This window comes from Mauremys mutica, chromosome 3, assembly GCF_020497125.1.
Source record: "Mauremys mutica isolate MM-2020 ecotype Southern chromosome 3, ASM2049712v1, whole genome shotgun sequence".
Classification (NCBI taxonomy): Eukaryota; Metazoa; Chordata; order Testudines; family Geoemydidae; genus Mauremys; species Mauremys mutica.
The window spans coordinates 207,500,191-207,517,790 of record NC_059074.1 but is presented as its reverse complement, the minus strand read 5'-3'; the positions used below and the strand labels follow the sequence as shown (position 1 = coordinate 207,517,790).

The window sequence follows — 17,600 nt, the reverse complement described above, 5'->3', positions numbered from 1 at the left end:
CCAGCAAGACAAGTCAGGCACATTGTGGAGAATCCACTAGTGACCCCCTATATTTAGGGACTTTTCCCCCCTGTTTTCCACCCCTCCTATCTGTTCTCCTCGTTTGCACTGTTACAACAGTGATTTCTTCACAGTGCTGTCTTTACTGTATTGGATGCTTTTAGGAAGAGATTTTCAGAAGAGTGGCATTCATCTGGTGAGTGGAATTTGCAGTTGCATTTTTGCAGTTGCATTTGAATTGGTGGTGCAAATCTGAATATTTGAACCGGTACATGATTGCTGGTGCAAACCAGTGCTCTAACTTGCAACTGCAAAGCATTCTTCAGGCAACAAGAAGTCAGGTGTCATTTTTGCAGGTTCAAATTGCCCCTACAGGCAGGGGAACTTGGGCTTCATCCTTATGGAAAAGTAAATCCATCGTAAACTGACTATTAGGGGTGCTGAACAGCATCCCTATCACTTTGGAGGGGACATGCTTTGTAATTATTACTACATAGCAGTTTTTCATGCAGACTTTTTACAAAGATTGCAAAGTCCTGACAGCAGCTTGTGGTTTCTAGGCGGGAGCAGTGCAAATCCAGAGACAGAAGAAAGCCTCAAGCCTTCCTTGCCAGCTGACATTCAGCCAAAGGGTCACCCCACATCGACTGTGTGGAAGCAGCCCAAGGACAGTAAAGAGTGGGGTGATGAATATATTTCTAAGGAGCACCCAGACAGAGTGAAGGAAACAGGCCAAAGCAGATACACCTCAGTGGACAATGTCTTATGTGAAACTTCTTTCGCTGGTAAGAATAAAGAAGCATCTGTGGCTAAAAAGCATGGAGGCTTTGGGATTCTAGAGGCCATCAGCTCTAGTCTGGAAGCAAATAAGTTAGCAACGGGACCCACGAGTAGTTGAAGTTGTAAATTTGTTGTAGGTTTCAGAGGAGAGCTAGCTGAAATGCTGGATTTCCCATTTGCAAGAAATGTTGGCATTCCAAAATCCGAGTTAGGGGAACAAAACCAATTTTCTTCTAATTTTCCCATGAACCAGAAACCCCCCCAAAATTTCTTTTCAGAACCACCAGCAAAGGGTGTTTTCAGACATAAAATCTGCTCACCAGGATTCTGACAGCTGCTGAGTGACACTGACATTAAATTGGTTCAATAAAAGACATTACCTCACCCACCTTGTCTCACTGACATTCTTGTCCCTTTTATGCTGCTAATTTGGATTTGCCATCATGATGATAAGGTGGGTGAAATTTTCAGCCGAAACTTTTTTTGGCAAAAAAATGCAGATGTGGCAACACCACTGCGTCTTGAGAATGCAGTTCTGTGTTGGTTAAATTACAGACAGTGTATTTATCGTGCCCTTTATAGAGAAGGTTGCCTGACCATTTCCATCTTAAAAGGTCCTTTTACAATTGCACATAATTTTCCCTGGGACAGCCTATAGTTCGCAGCAGGCTACACCTGTGGAGTCCTTTAAAAAGAACAAAAAACCTTACTCTCCTTGTAGCATGGCTCCTCAGTCCTTAATATCTTTGGCAAAGGACAGAAACTTTCTGTCCCTGGGATTGTTCCTTCTGCCTGATCTTGCTCCGAGGTCACAGAGCATCTATGGCAAAGTACAAAGAAGCAAATAGTTTTGCTTCTCCATCTCTGCTAGGAGAGACTATTCTTCCTAATCCCATTCCCTCAAAGTCTATGCCTCTTCTGTGGGAGGAAGCTGATTATATATGCTGTATATCCTTCCCAGCATGCTTTGCTTCAGAGCCCTACAGTTCTTAGCAGGCCCAGGAGTACTAATCCCAACAGTCCCTCTGGGCTGCAAGAATAGGCTTCAGTCGCAGGCCCTGAACAGCAGCAGATGTCTGGTTCTGCTTCCTCCCTGAAATCACGTCTGCTTTCTCAGTGGCTGTTTTTTCTTGCCACACCCCTAAATCCAGTGAATATGCTAGAGACTCGCCACATTAATCTTAAAGAGCCAGTACCCCCATTATACTCACTTTTGGGCTGGACTCTCTTCATTGGTGAATTGTTTTGAGTGGCAGTCACAAGGCAAGTCCAGGGAACAACTGCAGTCCTTGGGGCAGCCAGGGGCTAATTCAGCCCCTGTCATACGTTAGAGCTGCCTCGGGGCTGCTCTAGCTTATGATGTTGGCTGGTAATAGCCTCTTAGAGCTAGAGGTGGCGTAGACAGTTCTGGTGTCAACTGTGGGTTCTTCCACGCCAAAGGAAATCCCAACTTCTCTGCTAGGGCAGCTCTAAGTGGTGCAAACAGGCTAAGGATCTGGCCCTGACTGCTCTCACTGGAACAGTGAATTTGATTTAAAGGGTAGTATAATTACTAGAGATGCAGCAATTTAGTAGCAAATTTGATGTGAATTTTCTGTTTATGATTTCTAAAAAACCTGATCTTTCAGAAACACTGGAGTTTGAGGGGGAGACACATGCTTGTTTTCAGTCTTCCTTTGTAAATAGACTGTGGCCCTGATCCTGTGTGGAGCACTTTGCAGGATCAGGGCTAGCACTTGATATTTGTGAGGAAAATTACATGAAAAGAGGAAGCTCCTTCAGTCTTCCTCAGCCTTTCCCTTCCAACTCGCCAGTCAAACACAAGCGTGCAGCTTTTAACATGTTCTTTTAAATCAAACTTTTTGTTGAAGCCAAAAGACAGAGCATTGCTTTGGAGCTGCTCGAGTCCGAGAGGAAATATGTCATCAACCTGTCCCTGATCCTGAAGATCAAAGCCACATTGCAAGGCTCAGACATGAAGAGGAACACCAAGGAGAGAAGGTATCGTAACTGCCACACTGGCTTTTATAAGAGGGCCTTTTCAACATTCAGAGTTCTTTTTCCCCCCAAAAATTTTTTGGGAACTTTCTCTTAGCCACTTTGAAACCTTTAAGTGCCTAATGTTTTTTATAGCCAGAAAGCTTTAGGTGTTTAAAATTTTTAACATGGGTAAAAGATTCTGCCTTTTCCTGCCTTTCTACTTTCATCAATTCATAGACTCCAAGGCTAGAAGGGACCACTGTGATCATTTAGTCTGACCTCCTGTATAACACAGGCCAGAGAACTTCCCCAAAATAATCCATAGAGCAGATCCTTTAAAAAAACATCCAATCTTGATATTAAAATGGTCAGTGATAGAGAATCCACCATGACTGTTGGTAAATTGTCCCTGTTAAAATGTTGTGCCTTATTTCCAAACATTCCTTGCCTCCTCTAGTCCCCTCTGCGTGCCCTCTGACTCACCTCATTTAATCCCCCCTCTCCACCCATCCTGCTCTCCTCCCTCCTGTCTCCCCGAGCACCCACTGTTTGAGACCCGAGAACAAAGCCCCCCAATCTCGACTCACCATCTAGACCAGGGGTCGGCAACCTTTCAGCAGTGCTGTGCCGAGTCTTCACTTATTCACTCTCATTTATGGTTTTGCGTGCCAGTAATGCATTTTAATCTTTTTAGAAGGTCTCTTTTTATAAGTCAATAATATATAACTAAACAATTGTTGTATGTAAAGTAAATAAGGTTTCAAAATGTTTCAGAAGCTTCATTTAAAATTAAATTAAAATGCAGAGCCCCCTGGACCGGTGGCCAGGACCCAGGCAGTGTGAGTGCCACTGAAAATCAGCTCGCGTGCCGCCTTCGGCACGCGTGCCATAGGTTGCCTACCCCTGGTCTATACCTCTCCCTCCACCACTGGAAGTTGCTGGTTTTAACATTAACTATGGACCGGTTACTGCTGTCCCATTATAATTGAATATAAAATATATTATTCAGTATCCTACATGGCTCAAAGGCATTTCCCCTGTCCGTCTCTTGTCAGTCTTCTTTCCACCTCCTGTGTCTCATATCTGTTTCCTCCCCATTTTTCTGGTTCTTCTTTTACCTTTTCCTTTTTTCAGGATCTCTGCATATTCCTCATGGCCACATGCTTCAAAACTCTCTCTGCCCATGTCCTCACTGTATATTAATAATATACTGATAAGCTTGGCATGTTTTCCATGTACATACTGCATTACAGACTTTAATGACATGATTACATGCTTTTTTATCATAACATACAATACAATATCATACCTTCTCTCCCCCCACTCAGCCTTTGGAGCTAGTTGGTAATTTTCCATCAAAACAATTTTTGATGGAAAATACTGTTTCTGTACAGTTGAAATCTTCTATGGGAAAATTTAGATTTTGCTGAAATTTTTCAATGTTCTGTCAGGTAAATCAAACTGTCTATTTTGTTTTGGGTCAGATTGTCCTGAATCCAAACATTTCAGTTTGTTGAATTAAATGGAAATGTTTTGTTTCAGGTCATTTTGAACCTAATCTGTGTCCACCTGAGCTGCCACAGTGACTCATAGGAATTGTAGTTCAGGTACCTTATGACCTCGTTCTCCTCTATGGGCTCCCTGACCAGACTACATCTCCCACAATACACCATGGTCTCTTCTCTGGTTAAATTGCTGTGATGCATTGTGGGAGTCCCTTGACATAGGTGCATTCTGGGAGACAGTCTGAGGAGGAGGGGAAAGCTGTGGATGTGCTATTTCTGGACTTTAGCAAAGCTTTTGATACAGTCTCCCACAGTATTCTTGCCAGCAAGTTAAAGAAGTATGGGCTGGATGAATGGATGGTAAGGTGGATAGAAAACTGGCTAGATGGTCGGGGCAACGGGTAGTGATCAATGGTTCCATGTCTAGTTGGCAGCCGGTATCAAGTGGAGTGCCCCAAGGGTCGGTGCTGGGGCCGGTTTTGTTCAATATCTTCATTAACGATCTGGAGGATGGTGTGGACTGCACCCTTAGCAAGTTTGCAGATGACACTAAACTGGGAGTAGTGGTTGATATGCTGGAGGGTAGGGATAGGATACAGAGGGACCTAGACAAATTAGAGGATTGGGCCAAAAGAAATATGAGGAGGTTCAACAAGGACAAGTGCAGAGTCCTGCACTTAGGACGGAAGAATCCCATGCACTGCTACAGACTAGGGACCGAATGGCTGGGCAGCAGTTCTGCAGAAAAGGACTTAGGGGTTACGGTGGACGAAAAGCTGAATATGAGTCAACAGTGTGCCCTTGTTGCCAAGAAGGCTAATGGCATTTTGGGTTGTATAAGTAGGGGCATTTCCAGCAGATCGAGGGATGTGATCATTCCCCTCTATTCAGCACTGGTGAGGCCTCATTTGGAGTACTGTGTCCAGTTTTGGGCCCCACACTACAAGAAAGATGTGGATAAATTGGAGAGAGTCCAGCGGAGGGCAACAAAAATGATTAGGGGGCTGGAGCACATGACTTATGAGGAGAGGCTGAGGGAACTGGGATTGTTTAGTCTGCAGAAGAGAAGAATGAGGGGGGGTTTGATAGCTGCTTTCAACTACCTGAAAGGGGGTTCCAAAGAGGATGGATCTAGACTGTTCTCAGTGGTAGAAGACGACAGAACAAGGAGTAATGGTCTCAAGTTGCAGAGGGGGAGGTTTAGGTTGGACATTAGGAAAAACTTTTTCACTAGTAGGGTGGTTAAGAACTGGAATGGGTTACCTAGGGAGGTGCTGGAATCTCCTTCCTTAGAGGTTTTTAAGGTCAGGCTTGACAAAGCCCTGGCTGGGATGATTTAGTTGGGTTTGGTCCTGCTTTGAGCAGGGGGTTGGACTAGATGACCTCCAGAGGTCCCTTCCAACCCTGAGATTCTATGATTCTATGAGGCAGCCCAGTCCATAGAAGAGATCAGAGGTATGAGGCATCCAAACTACAACTCCCATCACACAGATTCAGTTTGGTTTAACAAACCAAAACATTTTGATATTTCTAAACTGAAAGGTTTTTGATGTTTCCATTCAGCAAAATATTTAAATATTTTGCATTTTCATCCTGATTTGGGATGAAAACAGTTGTAAATATATTGGAATTTCTCACAGGATGGAAGTTTTCACCAGCTCTCATTACAAGACAGTAACAGTGCACAGTGAATGAGGCAAGGTTTATGAGTCCCATCCTACTTCCATATGTGGTTGCAGGAGCGGGGCCCAAGTCCTCTAACTCAACTGATAATGGCTCATACTTTTAGCTGTATAGGTTCATGCCCTGTTGGGCAGAGTCGGTTGCACAAGGCAATGGAGCATTAGGCCCAATGAGTGCAAAACCATGTGAACTGGAACCATAAAACACTAGATTCCAAGCTCTTTGGTGCAGGGACTGCCTACAACTCTGTATTTGTACAGCGCCTCACACAATGGGGCATCATTCATCATTGGTCTGTAGGCTCTGCCATAATAACAATGATTAATAATACCTTGTAAAGCAAACCCAGAAATTTTAAAAATGCTGGCCCATGAATGTGAGCAGAATCTGTGGGTTCCCAAAGCCTAGGAATCTGACTCTTTTTCTAGATGAATTTCTATATTCTTTGTGCAATCTTATCTGTTATCTTCCCTCTTTAGTTTCTTCCCCGGTTCTTTACGATACCTGGTCCAGCAGCATGTAGACTTACTTCACACACTGCAAGAGAGGGTGCTGAGTTGGCCACGTCCAGGAATCCTGGGAGACATATTCCTGAAGTTAACAAATGATGAGGTATGTTGGTGCTCATGACAGAAAACACCCAACAAAGGCATTAGGATTGCTTTAGTTTAACAACGTATAATGGTGTGTTCGGATCAAACAGAACTGCAGATTTCCCTCCCACACACACACACACAATTACGTGTCTGGCTGTATAACAAGTTTAAAAGAACTCTAGGGATAACAATTCTACATACCATACCACGTACTACATACCAGTTCAAGTAAAAAATGGTACATCCATTATAGAATCATAGAAATGCAGAACTGGAAGGGACCTCAAGAGGTCATCTAGTCCAGTGGTTCTCAAACTTTTGCAACCAGAGGACCCCCAATTTAAAAATTTTCAGAGACCCCCAAGCCACCTGTCTCAGCCCTTGCCCTGCCTGCTTCTCCAAGGCACTGCCCCCGCTCACTCCATCCCTCACTCACTTTCAACAGGTTGGAGCAGGGGGTTGGGGTACAGGAGGTGGTGCAGGGTGCAGGCTCTGGGAGGGAGTTTGGGTACGGAAAGGGGTGTGAGCGGGGGTGCAGGCTCTGGGAGGGAGTTTGGGTACGGAAAGGGGTGTGAGCGGGGGTGCAGGCTCTGGGAGGGAGTTTGGGTACGGAAAGGGGTGTGAGCGGGGGTGCAGGCTCTGGGAGGGAGTTTGGGTACGGAAAGGGGTGTGAGCGGGGGTGCAGGCTCTGGGAGGGAGTTTGGGCGCGGAAAGGGGTGTGAGCGGGGGTGCAGGCTCTGGGAGGGAGTTTGGGCACGGAAAGGGGTGTGAGCGGGGGTGCAGGCTCTGGGAGGGAGTTTGGGCACGGAAAGGGGTGTGAGCGGGGGTGCAGGCTCTGGGATGGAGTTTGGGTGCAGGGGCACAGGACTGGGACTCACTTGCTGTGTGACTGTGACCAAAACCTCATGGGCCTCTGCACTGGTAAATCTGTGGCATTGCAGCATGGTTTGTCGGGATGGGCCAACAGAGCAACGTCATGCAAAAATAAATAAATAAAAATCCACAATGTGAACATGGTGCCCCATGGTAACTGGGTCAGATGGTGCCAAAGCGTTGTGGCTCCAGTTGTAGCGTCAGCCGGCCCCTAGGTCTTATCTACACTGCCACCAAGACTTCGCTCAGATCCTGACCATATCACAACACAGGACAACTAGGTAAAGACTCTGCCTGGACTGGGTGAAGGCCCTGCACATGTCCACTGTTGTAGCATGGTTTGACGGTTGCAGCTTGACAGGCACCATGTTACAATTGTTTGGTCGTGACTGTTTCCGACTGGGTTACAGGTACATGTACGGATAATGGCCTAACTTACCCAAGCTGTGTGCTATCCCTCCCCATTCCCCTGCCCCTTCTGCACAGCTCGGAGCCAACAGTGAACCTGGGGCTAACCCTGCAGAATTTCAAACCACTAACATTCCTTACTGAGCATTTCTGGGTTTGTTCCTCAGAACAATTTTCTGGACTACTACATTGCTTACTTGAGGGACCTGCCGGAATGCATCTCACTGATCCACGTGGTGATTCTGAAGGAGGTACATTTCTAACCTGTTATTTCAGGGACTCATCCACCATGACACACAGTCATTACTGGCAATAGTGAAGACACAATCAGTACCCTCCCTCCACAGTGGAAAATAGCAGTTTGACAAATCAAATATTAATGTATTCCTGGAATTTCTCTAAGGAATCAGGCAGTTGAAATAGTACAGAGATATCAGTTCATCCTGAGCACATGAAACATAGCACAGAGAACCACAAAACACACTTCTGAAATCATCAAATCCAGGTCTGGGATTGTCTTTAGCCCCAAGATACTACTGATGGCAGCTGTTGACACCTTTCGGCATAACCATGCCATTGCTAATTATACACTGGCAGCCTGAGAATGCCGGCAGATTCTGGATTTTCTGTGAAATATCTGAGCTTGTCCCTGGATTACCCCAGGCTGTGGTCCAAACCACCCACTCTCTGTTTGCAAACTGACCCTCCCGCCATCCTTGCCCCACTTCCCACAGCTGTTGGAAGCTGTTCCAGAGTTTCTTCCTGCCATTTTTTTCCATCCCGCTAACCAAATTATTTCATTACCAAACACTGGTTTCTTGAACGATGGGCCTGTTGATGAATTGGTTGTTCTGTGTTACCAAAGGCAGCTGTCTAATTCTAATGTCACCATGTAACTGAATGCAGTTACGACCAGAAGTTCAATTGAATCAATATCTGTAAAAAACCTCCCCCTGCTAGGAAATCCTCCCTTGCACCCCATCCAGACCACTGCCTGGGAGGGGATGTAGGACAATGGATAAACCTTTCCACCTGCCCTGGAGAAAGACCCTTTCCTGAGACCTGCTTGCTGCCAGCCTCTTTGCATTCATGCCAGGGGTCTAATGGCTCACGTCGCTCAGTTGGATGCAAGTCCTGTGGTATCACCCAGGGGAGAGAGGTGGTCTCTAAAGGCCAGATGTCGATATCCTTATTCACAGAGAGCAGTGCCCTGCACCTGGAGCAGTGCCATAGAAATCAGTGGGACTAGTCCCAGGAGTGCCTAGTGCCAGTCCAGCCCTTAGCATAACATGATTGGGACTGTTGTCATCTCATCCCATTGTCATTCATCTGTCACTCCCTGTGAGTTGCTGTGTGTTCTGTACAGCATCACATGAATACAAACTGCACCGGGAACTTACATGCCATGGTGATGCTAAATCTACTTTCTCCAATTCAGGTGGAAGAAGAAATTAAGTCTGACCTCTACATGCTGTTCTTTCACATAGTCCAGCGTATCCCCGAATACCTTATTCACTTACAGGTAGGACTAATGCATGAAAACTGCCTGGGTCACCCTATTGCCCTGTAATGATACTTTTGGTATTGGCGTTTACACTGCATGTCACTTCTCTCAGAGCTGGCCTCCCGGCGAAATCTCTGGGCCCTTGAAAGTGGAAGCCAGTGGAGACTGGTCTCTAGGAGACTCTCTCATGATTGGCAGTTTCCTCAGGGCCAGGACAGCCTTCGCCCCCCAGGAATGCCCTCTATTCTGAGAAACCCCAGACCCTCACACAGCTGTGGGGGATGTGTGGGCTTCCAGTGACTGGGCTAGGGCTGCCAGGAACTAGTAGCCAACCATGTACAGCTGAGTCCGCTCCTTTGCTGAGTAGCCAGCATGGTCTCTAGCCACAAAGGTGGTGGCTTACTAGTGTGAGATGGCTTAGTGGGACTGGCATGGAAGTGAAGGGCTCCTGTTGACCAGGTCCGGCTCCGACATTGGCCCACACCTTGCCCATGGCTGGGTCACGGCTTGATCCCTCTAGCTGAGTTTCCCAATTTGCAAACAGCGCTAATCCATCCCTGTGGAGTGGTGATGCTCTGGCTGTGACTCAGTGCTTTTGCAGGGGTGTTCAAGAGATGGGGAGGACATGGAGAGACTGTGAAGGTGGTGGGGGGGAGAATGTAACCTGGGGTGTGGCTGTGAGAGAGTCAATGCGAGGGAAGCAGAGCCATGACGGAAGGCGCAGAGAGAGAATGCAAACAGGAAGGGAGCAGCCTGCAGAGGGCTAGTCGTGGGAGGAGACAGGCAGGGGGTAAAGGAACGCACAAGAGGCTACCCGAGGAAGACACGCACACATTGTTAAGTTTGGTGACTGCTATTGAGGGTATGGGTAACCCTTTCCTTGCTGACATCCCGTTTCTCTGTAACAGGGGACATACAAAATCCTAGGGGGGCAGGGCTAGCAGCGCCCAAACGAGAATGACCCCCAGACAAGTGCAGCACAAACAGCTGGCTCCTGCAGCCAGGAAATTGGTTTGTTGGGGATGAAAAGCATCTTCTTGCTGACACTCCTCTAAATCCTCAGGCTAGCACTGTGCAGACTGGGGCAATCACAGCCACGGTGGTGTGAGAACTGGGTCTTGGGCCTGTCCCAAAAGGAAAGGCTGGCTCTGGTTTCACTGAAACAGTTCAGGCCCCAAGGGAGAAAGGCAGCAGCAGTGCTATAAAGGCCCAGGGAGCCTGGTGTATTTGTATGATGGTCACCCCATTGTCCTAGGCACTGTCCAAATGCCTACAACCCACCTCTCAAAGAGTTCACACAATGCATTTTCAGAGCCTCATGCGGTTGGTTGATTCTTAGTACTAACCCAAAGTAACAGCTCCTTTGCATGAAAAGAGCGAGGACATAGTCCAAACGGTCTGCTGTGGTGATGAATCCACTGGGAATCTAGTGAAGACCCATTAAATCGACCACAGATCCCTCTCCCGTCGACTCCGGTACTCCACCGGAACGAGAAGTGTAAGGTAAGTCGACGGGAGAGTTTCTCCTGTCGACCCAGCGTGATGTAGACGCCACAGTAAGTCGACCTAAGGTACGTCAACTCCTACTACATTATTCACATAGCTGGAGTTGTGTAACTTAGGTCGACTTAATCCCGTAGTGTAGACCTGCCCTTAGTACTAACCCAAAGTCACGTTAGCGTCTTTGCATGAAAAGAGCGAGGACATCGTCCAAACAGTCTGCTTCCCTTTGCGCCCCAGAACATCCTGAAGTACACCGAGCAAGAGCACCCCGATTACTACCTGCTCCTGGTATGTGTGCAGCGCTTCCGCATTTTTATCTCGCACTACAGCCTGCTATTACAGTGCAATGAAGACCTGCTCATACAGAAACGGAAAAAGCTGAAGAAGTAAGTCTGCCACAAGATATGGCTCTGTACTCTCAGGGAGAAATGATGGAGTAGCTGGAAACAAAGGGCCAGCTTCTCAGTTGGTGTCCATGGGCCCACTGCTCCAGGGCGGTCAAATTGTCAGATTTCCACCAGCTGAATGTCTGGCTCCTGTTAGATCAGAACATTTGTTGTCAAGTTTTTTGGATCAGATTTGGAGCAGCCACTTCCTGATGGTTCAGAGAAAGAAAAGAAGTTCCTTTTATTTGTTCTAAACGTACCAGCCATTAATTTAAACAAATGACTCCTTGGTTTCATAGGCCTGGTCCACCCTAGAAAAATTCCCTGTTGCTGACAGCAGGTGATAGACATGGGTTCAGTTGCAAGCGTCCAGCAAATCAAGGTTAAGACGTGCTTTGAGCAGATTTTAGCCACCGCTTGCTGAAATAGCTTTGAATAGGCCCTGAAGACCTTACAGCCTAAATAGACAAGGCAGAATTATTGTCCCAGCAGAAGGGGAACTGAAGCACAGTGGGTTAAGTAAGGTGCTTGATTGTCCTACAGGAAGTCTGAGGCTGAGCTGGGAATCAACCCTAGATCTCCCAAGTCCTACATAAGGGCCGTAACCACAAAGACATCACCCTTTCTCACAAATGAGGCTGTTACTGAAACGATGCGTGGTTCTGTTTATTGGTGATTAATTTCAATTCCCCTAGGTCGTCCCTGGTTAAGTTATACAAAGGTCTGGCTTCTCAGTGTGCCAGTGCCAGCCAGGAGGTTTCTCAAACACCCAGCACAACAGCCGTCCGAGACAGCGGGATCCACTCCGAAGAGGTGATGCAGCCGTTCCCAGCAGCCCCCTCTTCCAGCACAACAGCCACGTAAGCCTATTGTCAGGCCGGTATCGCTTCCCTCCCCACACAGCCCCAACAAGGTTCAGCAGCACCAATGTGCCACGAGAAATAGCCAAGCATGTTGCTGCAGCATGGCCATTCTGGGGTGGGGCTGCAGTGGGTTGGCTCCCCTGTGCAGGGTAATAAACCTCTCTATGCATTCTCAGGAGGAAGTACATTCTGGGAGCAGGTTTGAGTGGTGGGGAATGCCTGGGGAAGAGGTCTCCTGGCAAACAGCTTGGAAATTCTTGGTGCGGGAGCAGAGGGATCGTAGTAGCCAATCAGAGTAGAGAGATTTGCATTATCCCAGTGTAGTTATCGCAAAACAACTTGGTGATGATGCAAATTCCTGCACTCTGGTTGGGTAATGGCTGCCAGGCTGTCAAAAAGGATTAAAATATGGGACAGCTGAGAGAGCAGGCTAGTTAGGGAGCAGTGGTTATAGGAGGTGCACGCAAAGCAGTGGGGAAGCCCACTGTACTAATCAGTGCTGGTTGAGAAATAGTAAGGTCTTTCTACAAGCTCTGCTGTAGCTCCAAAAGCAGGAAGGGCATGAGGAAGAGTTTACTGGCTGAGGGGCCTCTGGCTTGTTCTCTGCAGGAGGTCAGACTGGATGATCACAATGGTCCTGTCTTGGCCTTAAAAATCTATTAAATATTTGGTGTAAAAAACACTGAAATAGTTTTCATCCTGCAGGTTGTGGACAAGGACCCATTTTTATTTATTTATTTGAAGTTTTTTTTTTTCCAGACTTTTATATAACATTTTCAGTGTTCGAATGAAAAATGTCCACCACCTCTCGTTTTAATGCAGTTTTCCGGAAAGCTGGTCTGCGTTTCCAAGGCCAGAGATTCACTCAGACCCAAGAGGGTGAGCAGGGCTGCCGTGCTAATCTGTGCAGTCCAGATCCGCTAGGGATTCATTCTGATAGATTTCCCCGGAGCACAATAATGCATTTTTCATTGTTGCAAAGCCAAAAATTGCATGAGAGTGTTTTGTGGAATTCCAGTAATCCACCATTGTGTGCTTATGGTGTTGTTTAAAAGCAAGTGATTGCTATGATCCAGTGCACTGCAGTGACAACACAGTTTGTCTGCACAGGAACACTTTCACCTGCTTTGCAGTTCAGCTGGTTGGGAATTTGGGGCTGACTGTTCACAAGGAGTTAGGCTCCTAACTTCCACTGATTTTCATTTTATGAGCTAAAACCTAAGTTAAGAGCCTAACTCCTTTTTGAGCTTTCAGCCCTTTTTGACTAACTTTTTTTTCCCATTGGAAAATGATGATTTGTTGGGTTTCACTTTTTTTTGACTCAACACGTTTTTTGAAATTGTCCGAATGTATCATTTCAACATCTTCTCAATGCGAAATCCCGGCTTTCCAGTTCAAAACAATGCCAATACATTTTTAATAGTTAAAACTGGAACAAAACATTTAGAAATTATTTAAACCAAATATTTTCATTGACACAACCCCCCTTTTATGTATGTACGTATGTATTTATTTATTGAGATTTTCTGTTTGCAAAAAATTTTGTCCCAGTTTTGGGCTGGGAAATTTTTTTTTAAATCTCAGTTTTTCTCAGGATGGGCAAAGCTGTACGTAGTCGGGTGACTCGCCTGAGCCACTGCCTGTGTCGCCGCGGCTGCACTGCTATTTTTGGTGCTGTCTCCAGCAGCTTAGCGCATGTACATCGATCCGAGCGGGGAATCACACTTCCCAGCTGCAGGTTAGATGGACCTCTAGTGAACACAGTGTCTCCAAGGTTCTAGCTACAGGGAGGGCTGGGGCCTTTTCCCCATCCTTGCCTCCATACTGGCAGGAGATGCTGACCAGATGCGACTGTGAGGTGCTTTCTCCAAGAGAAGCGCACCTCAAACCCACAGGGGAAATCCCAACTTCCTCAGCTGGAATTCCCCATGGGGGCCTCTGCCCAGCCCTCCAGCACACTAGGGGACACCAGGGGCAGGGTCTTCCCAGACCTCTTGAAGGGAAAGAGAGGCAGCGTGAGGCATGGCCCCTGAGCTAGGGGAGAGTGACAACAGATTGAAGAGTAGGAGCTTCCCCTCTGCTCTCAAGAGAGGGGAGAGGGGACAGGGGCTATCCCCCCCCCCCCAGCCCCGCTCCGCCTTTCTTTAGCTCTGAGCGTGAGTGGATGAGCTGCCCGCGTGCCCAGTTACTGCACAGGTACTGGAATGGCCACAGCGCTCAGCAGGCATGGCAGGGTTTACAGGACTCTGGATTCTAGTTGCACCGGGACACGCATGTGCAGTAACCAGAGGGTTCCTCCCTCCTGCCAGTCCAGACCTGCTGCTTTCTGGCATTTCTTGCACCATACAGAATGCTTGTGACACCCTTATTAAATGGCACTTGAGTGACTAAGGTAGTGGCTGAGCCAGGCTGACGAAATGCATGTACATCACGGTTCTTTCTGTATTTCCTCCCCCCGCTTCCTTCCTTTTTAAGGCATTTGGTGTCACAGATGAAGAAGAACCAGCCTGCAATGATGGAGAACATCCAGGCTGGGAAGCCATCAGACTGGGAAACGGAGGCTAGAAAACACGAAAGGCCAGAAAATATCCTTGCTTCGTCTCAGTTCCCCGAGCAGGAGCTAAAGGCCATGTCCATCCCTTTGCAAGCGATCCCGGAGATGGAATATGAAACTCCCCCAGCCGATCCAATGGGAAATGCTGAGAGATCTGTCAGGACCTCAATGGAGCTGCTCCAGGATGCTAGAAGCTTTGCTCCAAACTATGAAGAGCTGGACTATGGGAGGGAAGTTTTCACCCTGCCAGGTCCCTACGAGGACGAGACCTTTCAAAATCTGGCTCTTTTTGAGAACTGCTCCCCGGCCTCCTCTGAATCCAGCCTAGATATTTGCTTTTTAAGGCCTGTTAGCTTTACAGTGGAACCAGACAGGACAGATCACTCGTCGCAGCCGCTGCCCAAAAGCAGCAGTGCTTACAAACAGGAGGCGTTTCACAGCAAAGGCAAGCAGCTGAGCAGGTCCCTGAAGGAGTTCCCCAGGAGCACTGAGGTCATGAGCACGAGACTCTACAGCACCCGGAGCAGCAGCAGTAGCCAGCTGCAGCACAAGCAGGAGAGAAGCATGCAGCCTCACCTGATCTCTGCATCATCTAGAAGCTCCCAAAGGAGCTACTTCCCCCCACCAAGAGGGCTGGGGGAGAAACAGAGCTTTTTGGAAGTAAGGAGGCGAAAATAAAAAAGCAAAATTTTGCAGCAGGGTCAGAGAAACTTTTAAGGGAGAGTTTTCCAAAATAGCTTCCAAATTTGCACATGCAAAGCCTTCCCCTGCACAGATACGTCAGGTAGTGAGGAGCAGAAGGGCACAATTTGCGCCCAAATACCAGGCTGCAAGGGGGCAAATGCAGGTTTGGTGAATGCAATTTTGTGGGTGCAGGTTCAGAGACCACTTCTGAAAATTTGGCCCTTCTTGTGTGTCTGACTTTTTTCTCCCACTGTCACTGAGCCCCTGCGATCCATGCTTTTCTCAGTGCTGGGCAGCCCCCTGCAGCAAGCCCCTCGATGGAGGAAACAGGTTAACAATGGAGCACAACCCTTTGAAATGAGGGCTCGGACCTGCTTGTGGTGGGCAAAAGAGGCAGGGCCAAGAGCTCCTGCATTAAATTAAGACAAATGCAGTTAGGGCCAGATCCGTAGCTGCTATAAATCAATGTGGCTCCACCGAAGCCAGTGGGCCCAGATCCCCAGCAGGTGTAAACCATTTCAGCACCACTGAAGTCAGCCCCGTTGCAGCAGCTGAGGATCTGGCCCACAAGCTCTCGCCCGACTGACACCTGATCTAGGTCTCGTGACGCAGTGCGACTGTGTCTGAATACGGACAGGGCCTCGCTGTGGTAACCCCAGCTCTGTGCAAGCTTATACAAAGGTGATGGCTTAGAACGGGACACAGCACTAACCCGAACATGGGGCGAGGTAAATTCAGACCTGGGGGGGGACGGGACATATTTGGTCCCCTGAGGGGATCCTCCAGGGATGGGCACTGTTGGCCTGTGTGCAGAGCTGGGGAATGCCCGGCAGAGGATGGGGAGGAAGGAACGAGGAGAGCCCCAGAAACACTAAAGAGATAGCGCAGGAGCACAGACAATGAAGATTAGAAAATGGTGAGGACGACGGAGAAGTGACTGAGGCAGGGCCAAATGCCTGGGGAACAGCCTGCACAGAGTTGTTAATAATTACCCCTAGCTCTTATCTAGCACTTTTCATCAGTAGATCTAAAAGTGCTTCACCCAAGGAGGCTGGGATCTTTGTCCCATTTTACAGATGGGGAAACCGAGGCACGGGGAGGTGACGGGACTTGCCCAAGGTCACTCAACAGGCCAGTGGCAGAGCTGGGAATAGACCCCAGGTGGCCAGTTCAGTGCTTCATCCACTAGACCACACTGCTTAGTTAAGCAGTGGAGGTCTCTGGGGACACTGCCTGCCTGGCAATGGGGGTGGGGGTTGAGCTTTAAACTCGCACCCTTCCAGAATCACTTCCCCGTGCAGCCCACCCGTTAGAGGAAGGGCCCTACAGCATCATTGCCTCAGCACCGGTAAGAGGAGTCCCTCACTGACACACTTACGTTACAGTCCGTGTGTCAGTGACAGGTGACCTCATGCTGTGTCCTGCGGCTGCGCATACAGCGAGTGACAAAGCCAGCGGCACCATCCGCCCTCCCCCAGAGGCGCCCTCCATCCAACACGGTGAGCATGCCCGATGCAGGATCCACTGGTGGAGGGTGCCACCACCCTGCACCGCTTTGCCCCATGGTTGGTGAAGGGATTCTGAATCCTTGCAGATGAAAAGCTGGAGCGTTGGTAACAGGGACGTTGTTCAGCTCTGACGTGGCTTAAAACAGTCACTCTGTATAAGGGTTATTTTTACCCCCTCAATTATTCTTCCTCGGTTTCCCTGGCTTTACAGACCCCACATTAACTGCTGTGCAGAGGCGTCACTACTGCAGAAGTCTGAGCGATGGAGCAGTCTAACCCACACAGACAAATGCAGAGTGGAATAAGATGCAAATTTTTAACCATGAGGGTAATTAACTACTGGAACAACTTACCAAGGGCTGTGGTAGAGTCTCCCTCACTGGCCATTTTAAAATCAGATTGGATGCTTTTGCTAATAGATATGCTGTAGTTCAAACAGGAATTAATGTAGGGAAGTTCTATGGCCTGTATTTTACAGGAGTTAAAACTAGATGAGCACAATAGTCCTTTCTGGCCTTGGAATCTATGAAACCAGACTCCTCAACATGACCTGGCTGTCAGGTTCCTCCGTTTCCTCCACTGCGGAGAGAAGGGTGAGGTTGTAAATTCTGGTTAAACCATCTTTTCCATTTTAGGAGCTACATGCAGAAGACAACACCAGGTTCTGCCAGAAGGATGACAACGAACAAACATCCTTCAGCGAGCACAACCCGCGGCAGGAACCCAAAGGGGGCTTCCGGAGCTCCTTCCGCAAGCTCTTCAAAAAGAAATGA

At 47.9% G+C, this 17,600-nt stretch overlaps 1 protein-coding gene across 1 annotated transcript in view; it reads left to right on the top strand.

Annotated features, from left to right (window-relative positions):
• ARHGEF33 (Rho guanine nucleotide exchange factor 33) overlaps positions 1-17,600 on the top strand; it is a 55,086-nt gene extending 37,486 nt beyond the window's left edge. The window contains exons 8-17 of the mRNA XM_045010350.1: positions 561-785; positions 2,652-2,781; positions 6,428-6,560; positions 7,993-8,076; positions 9,264-9,347; positions 11,070-11,218; positions 11,914-12,078; positions 13,676-13,819; positions 14,557-15,295; positions 17,463-17,600. Of these exons, the coding sequence (XP_044866285.1) occupies positions 561-785; positions 2,652-2,781; positions 6,428-6,560; positions 7,993-8,076; positions 9,264-9,347; positions 11,070-11,218; positions 11,914-12,078; positions 13,676-13,819; positions 14,557-15,295; positions 17,463-17,600 (1,991 nt within the window). The remainder of the gene's footprint in view (positions 1-560; positions 786-2,651; positions 2,782-6,427; positions 6,561-7,992; positions 8,077-9,263; positions 9,348-11,069; positions 11,219-11,913; positions 12,079-13,675; positions 13,820-14,556; positions 15,296-17,462) is intronic.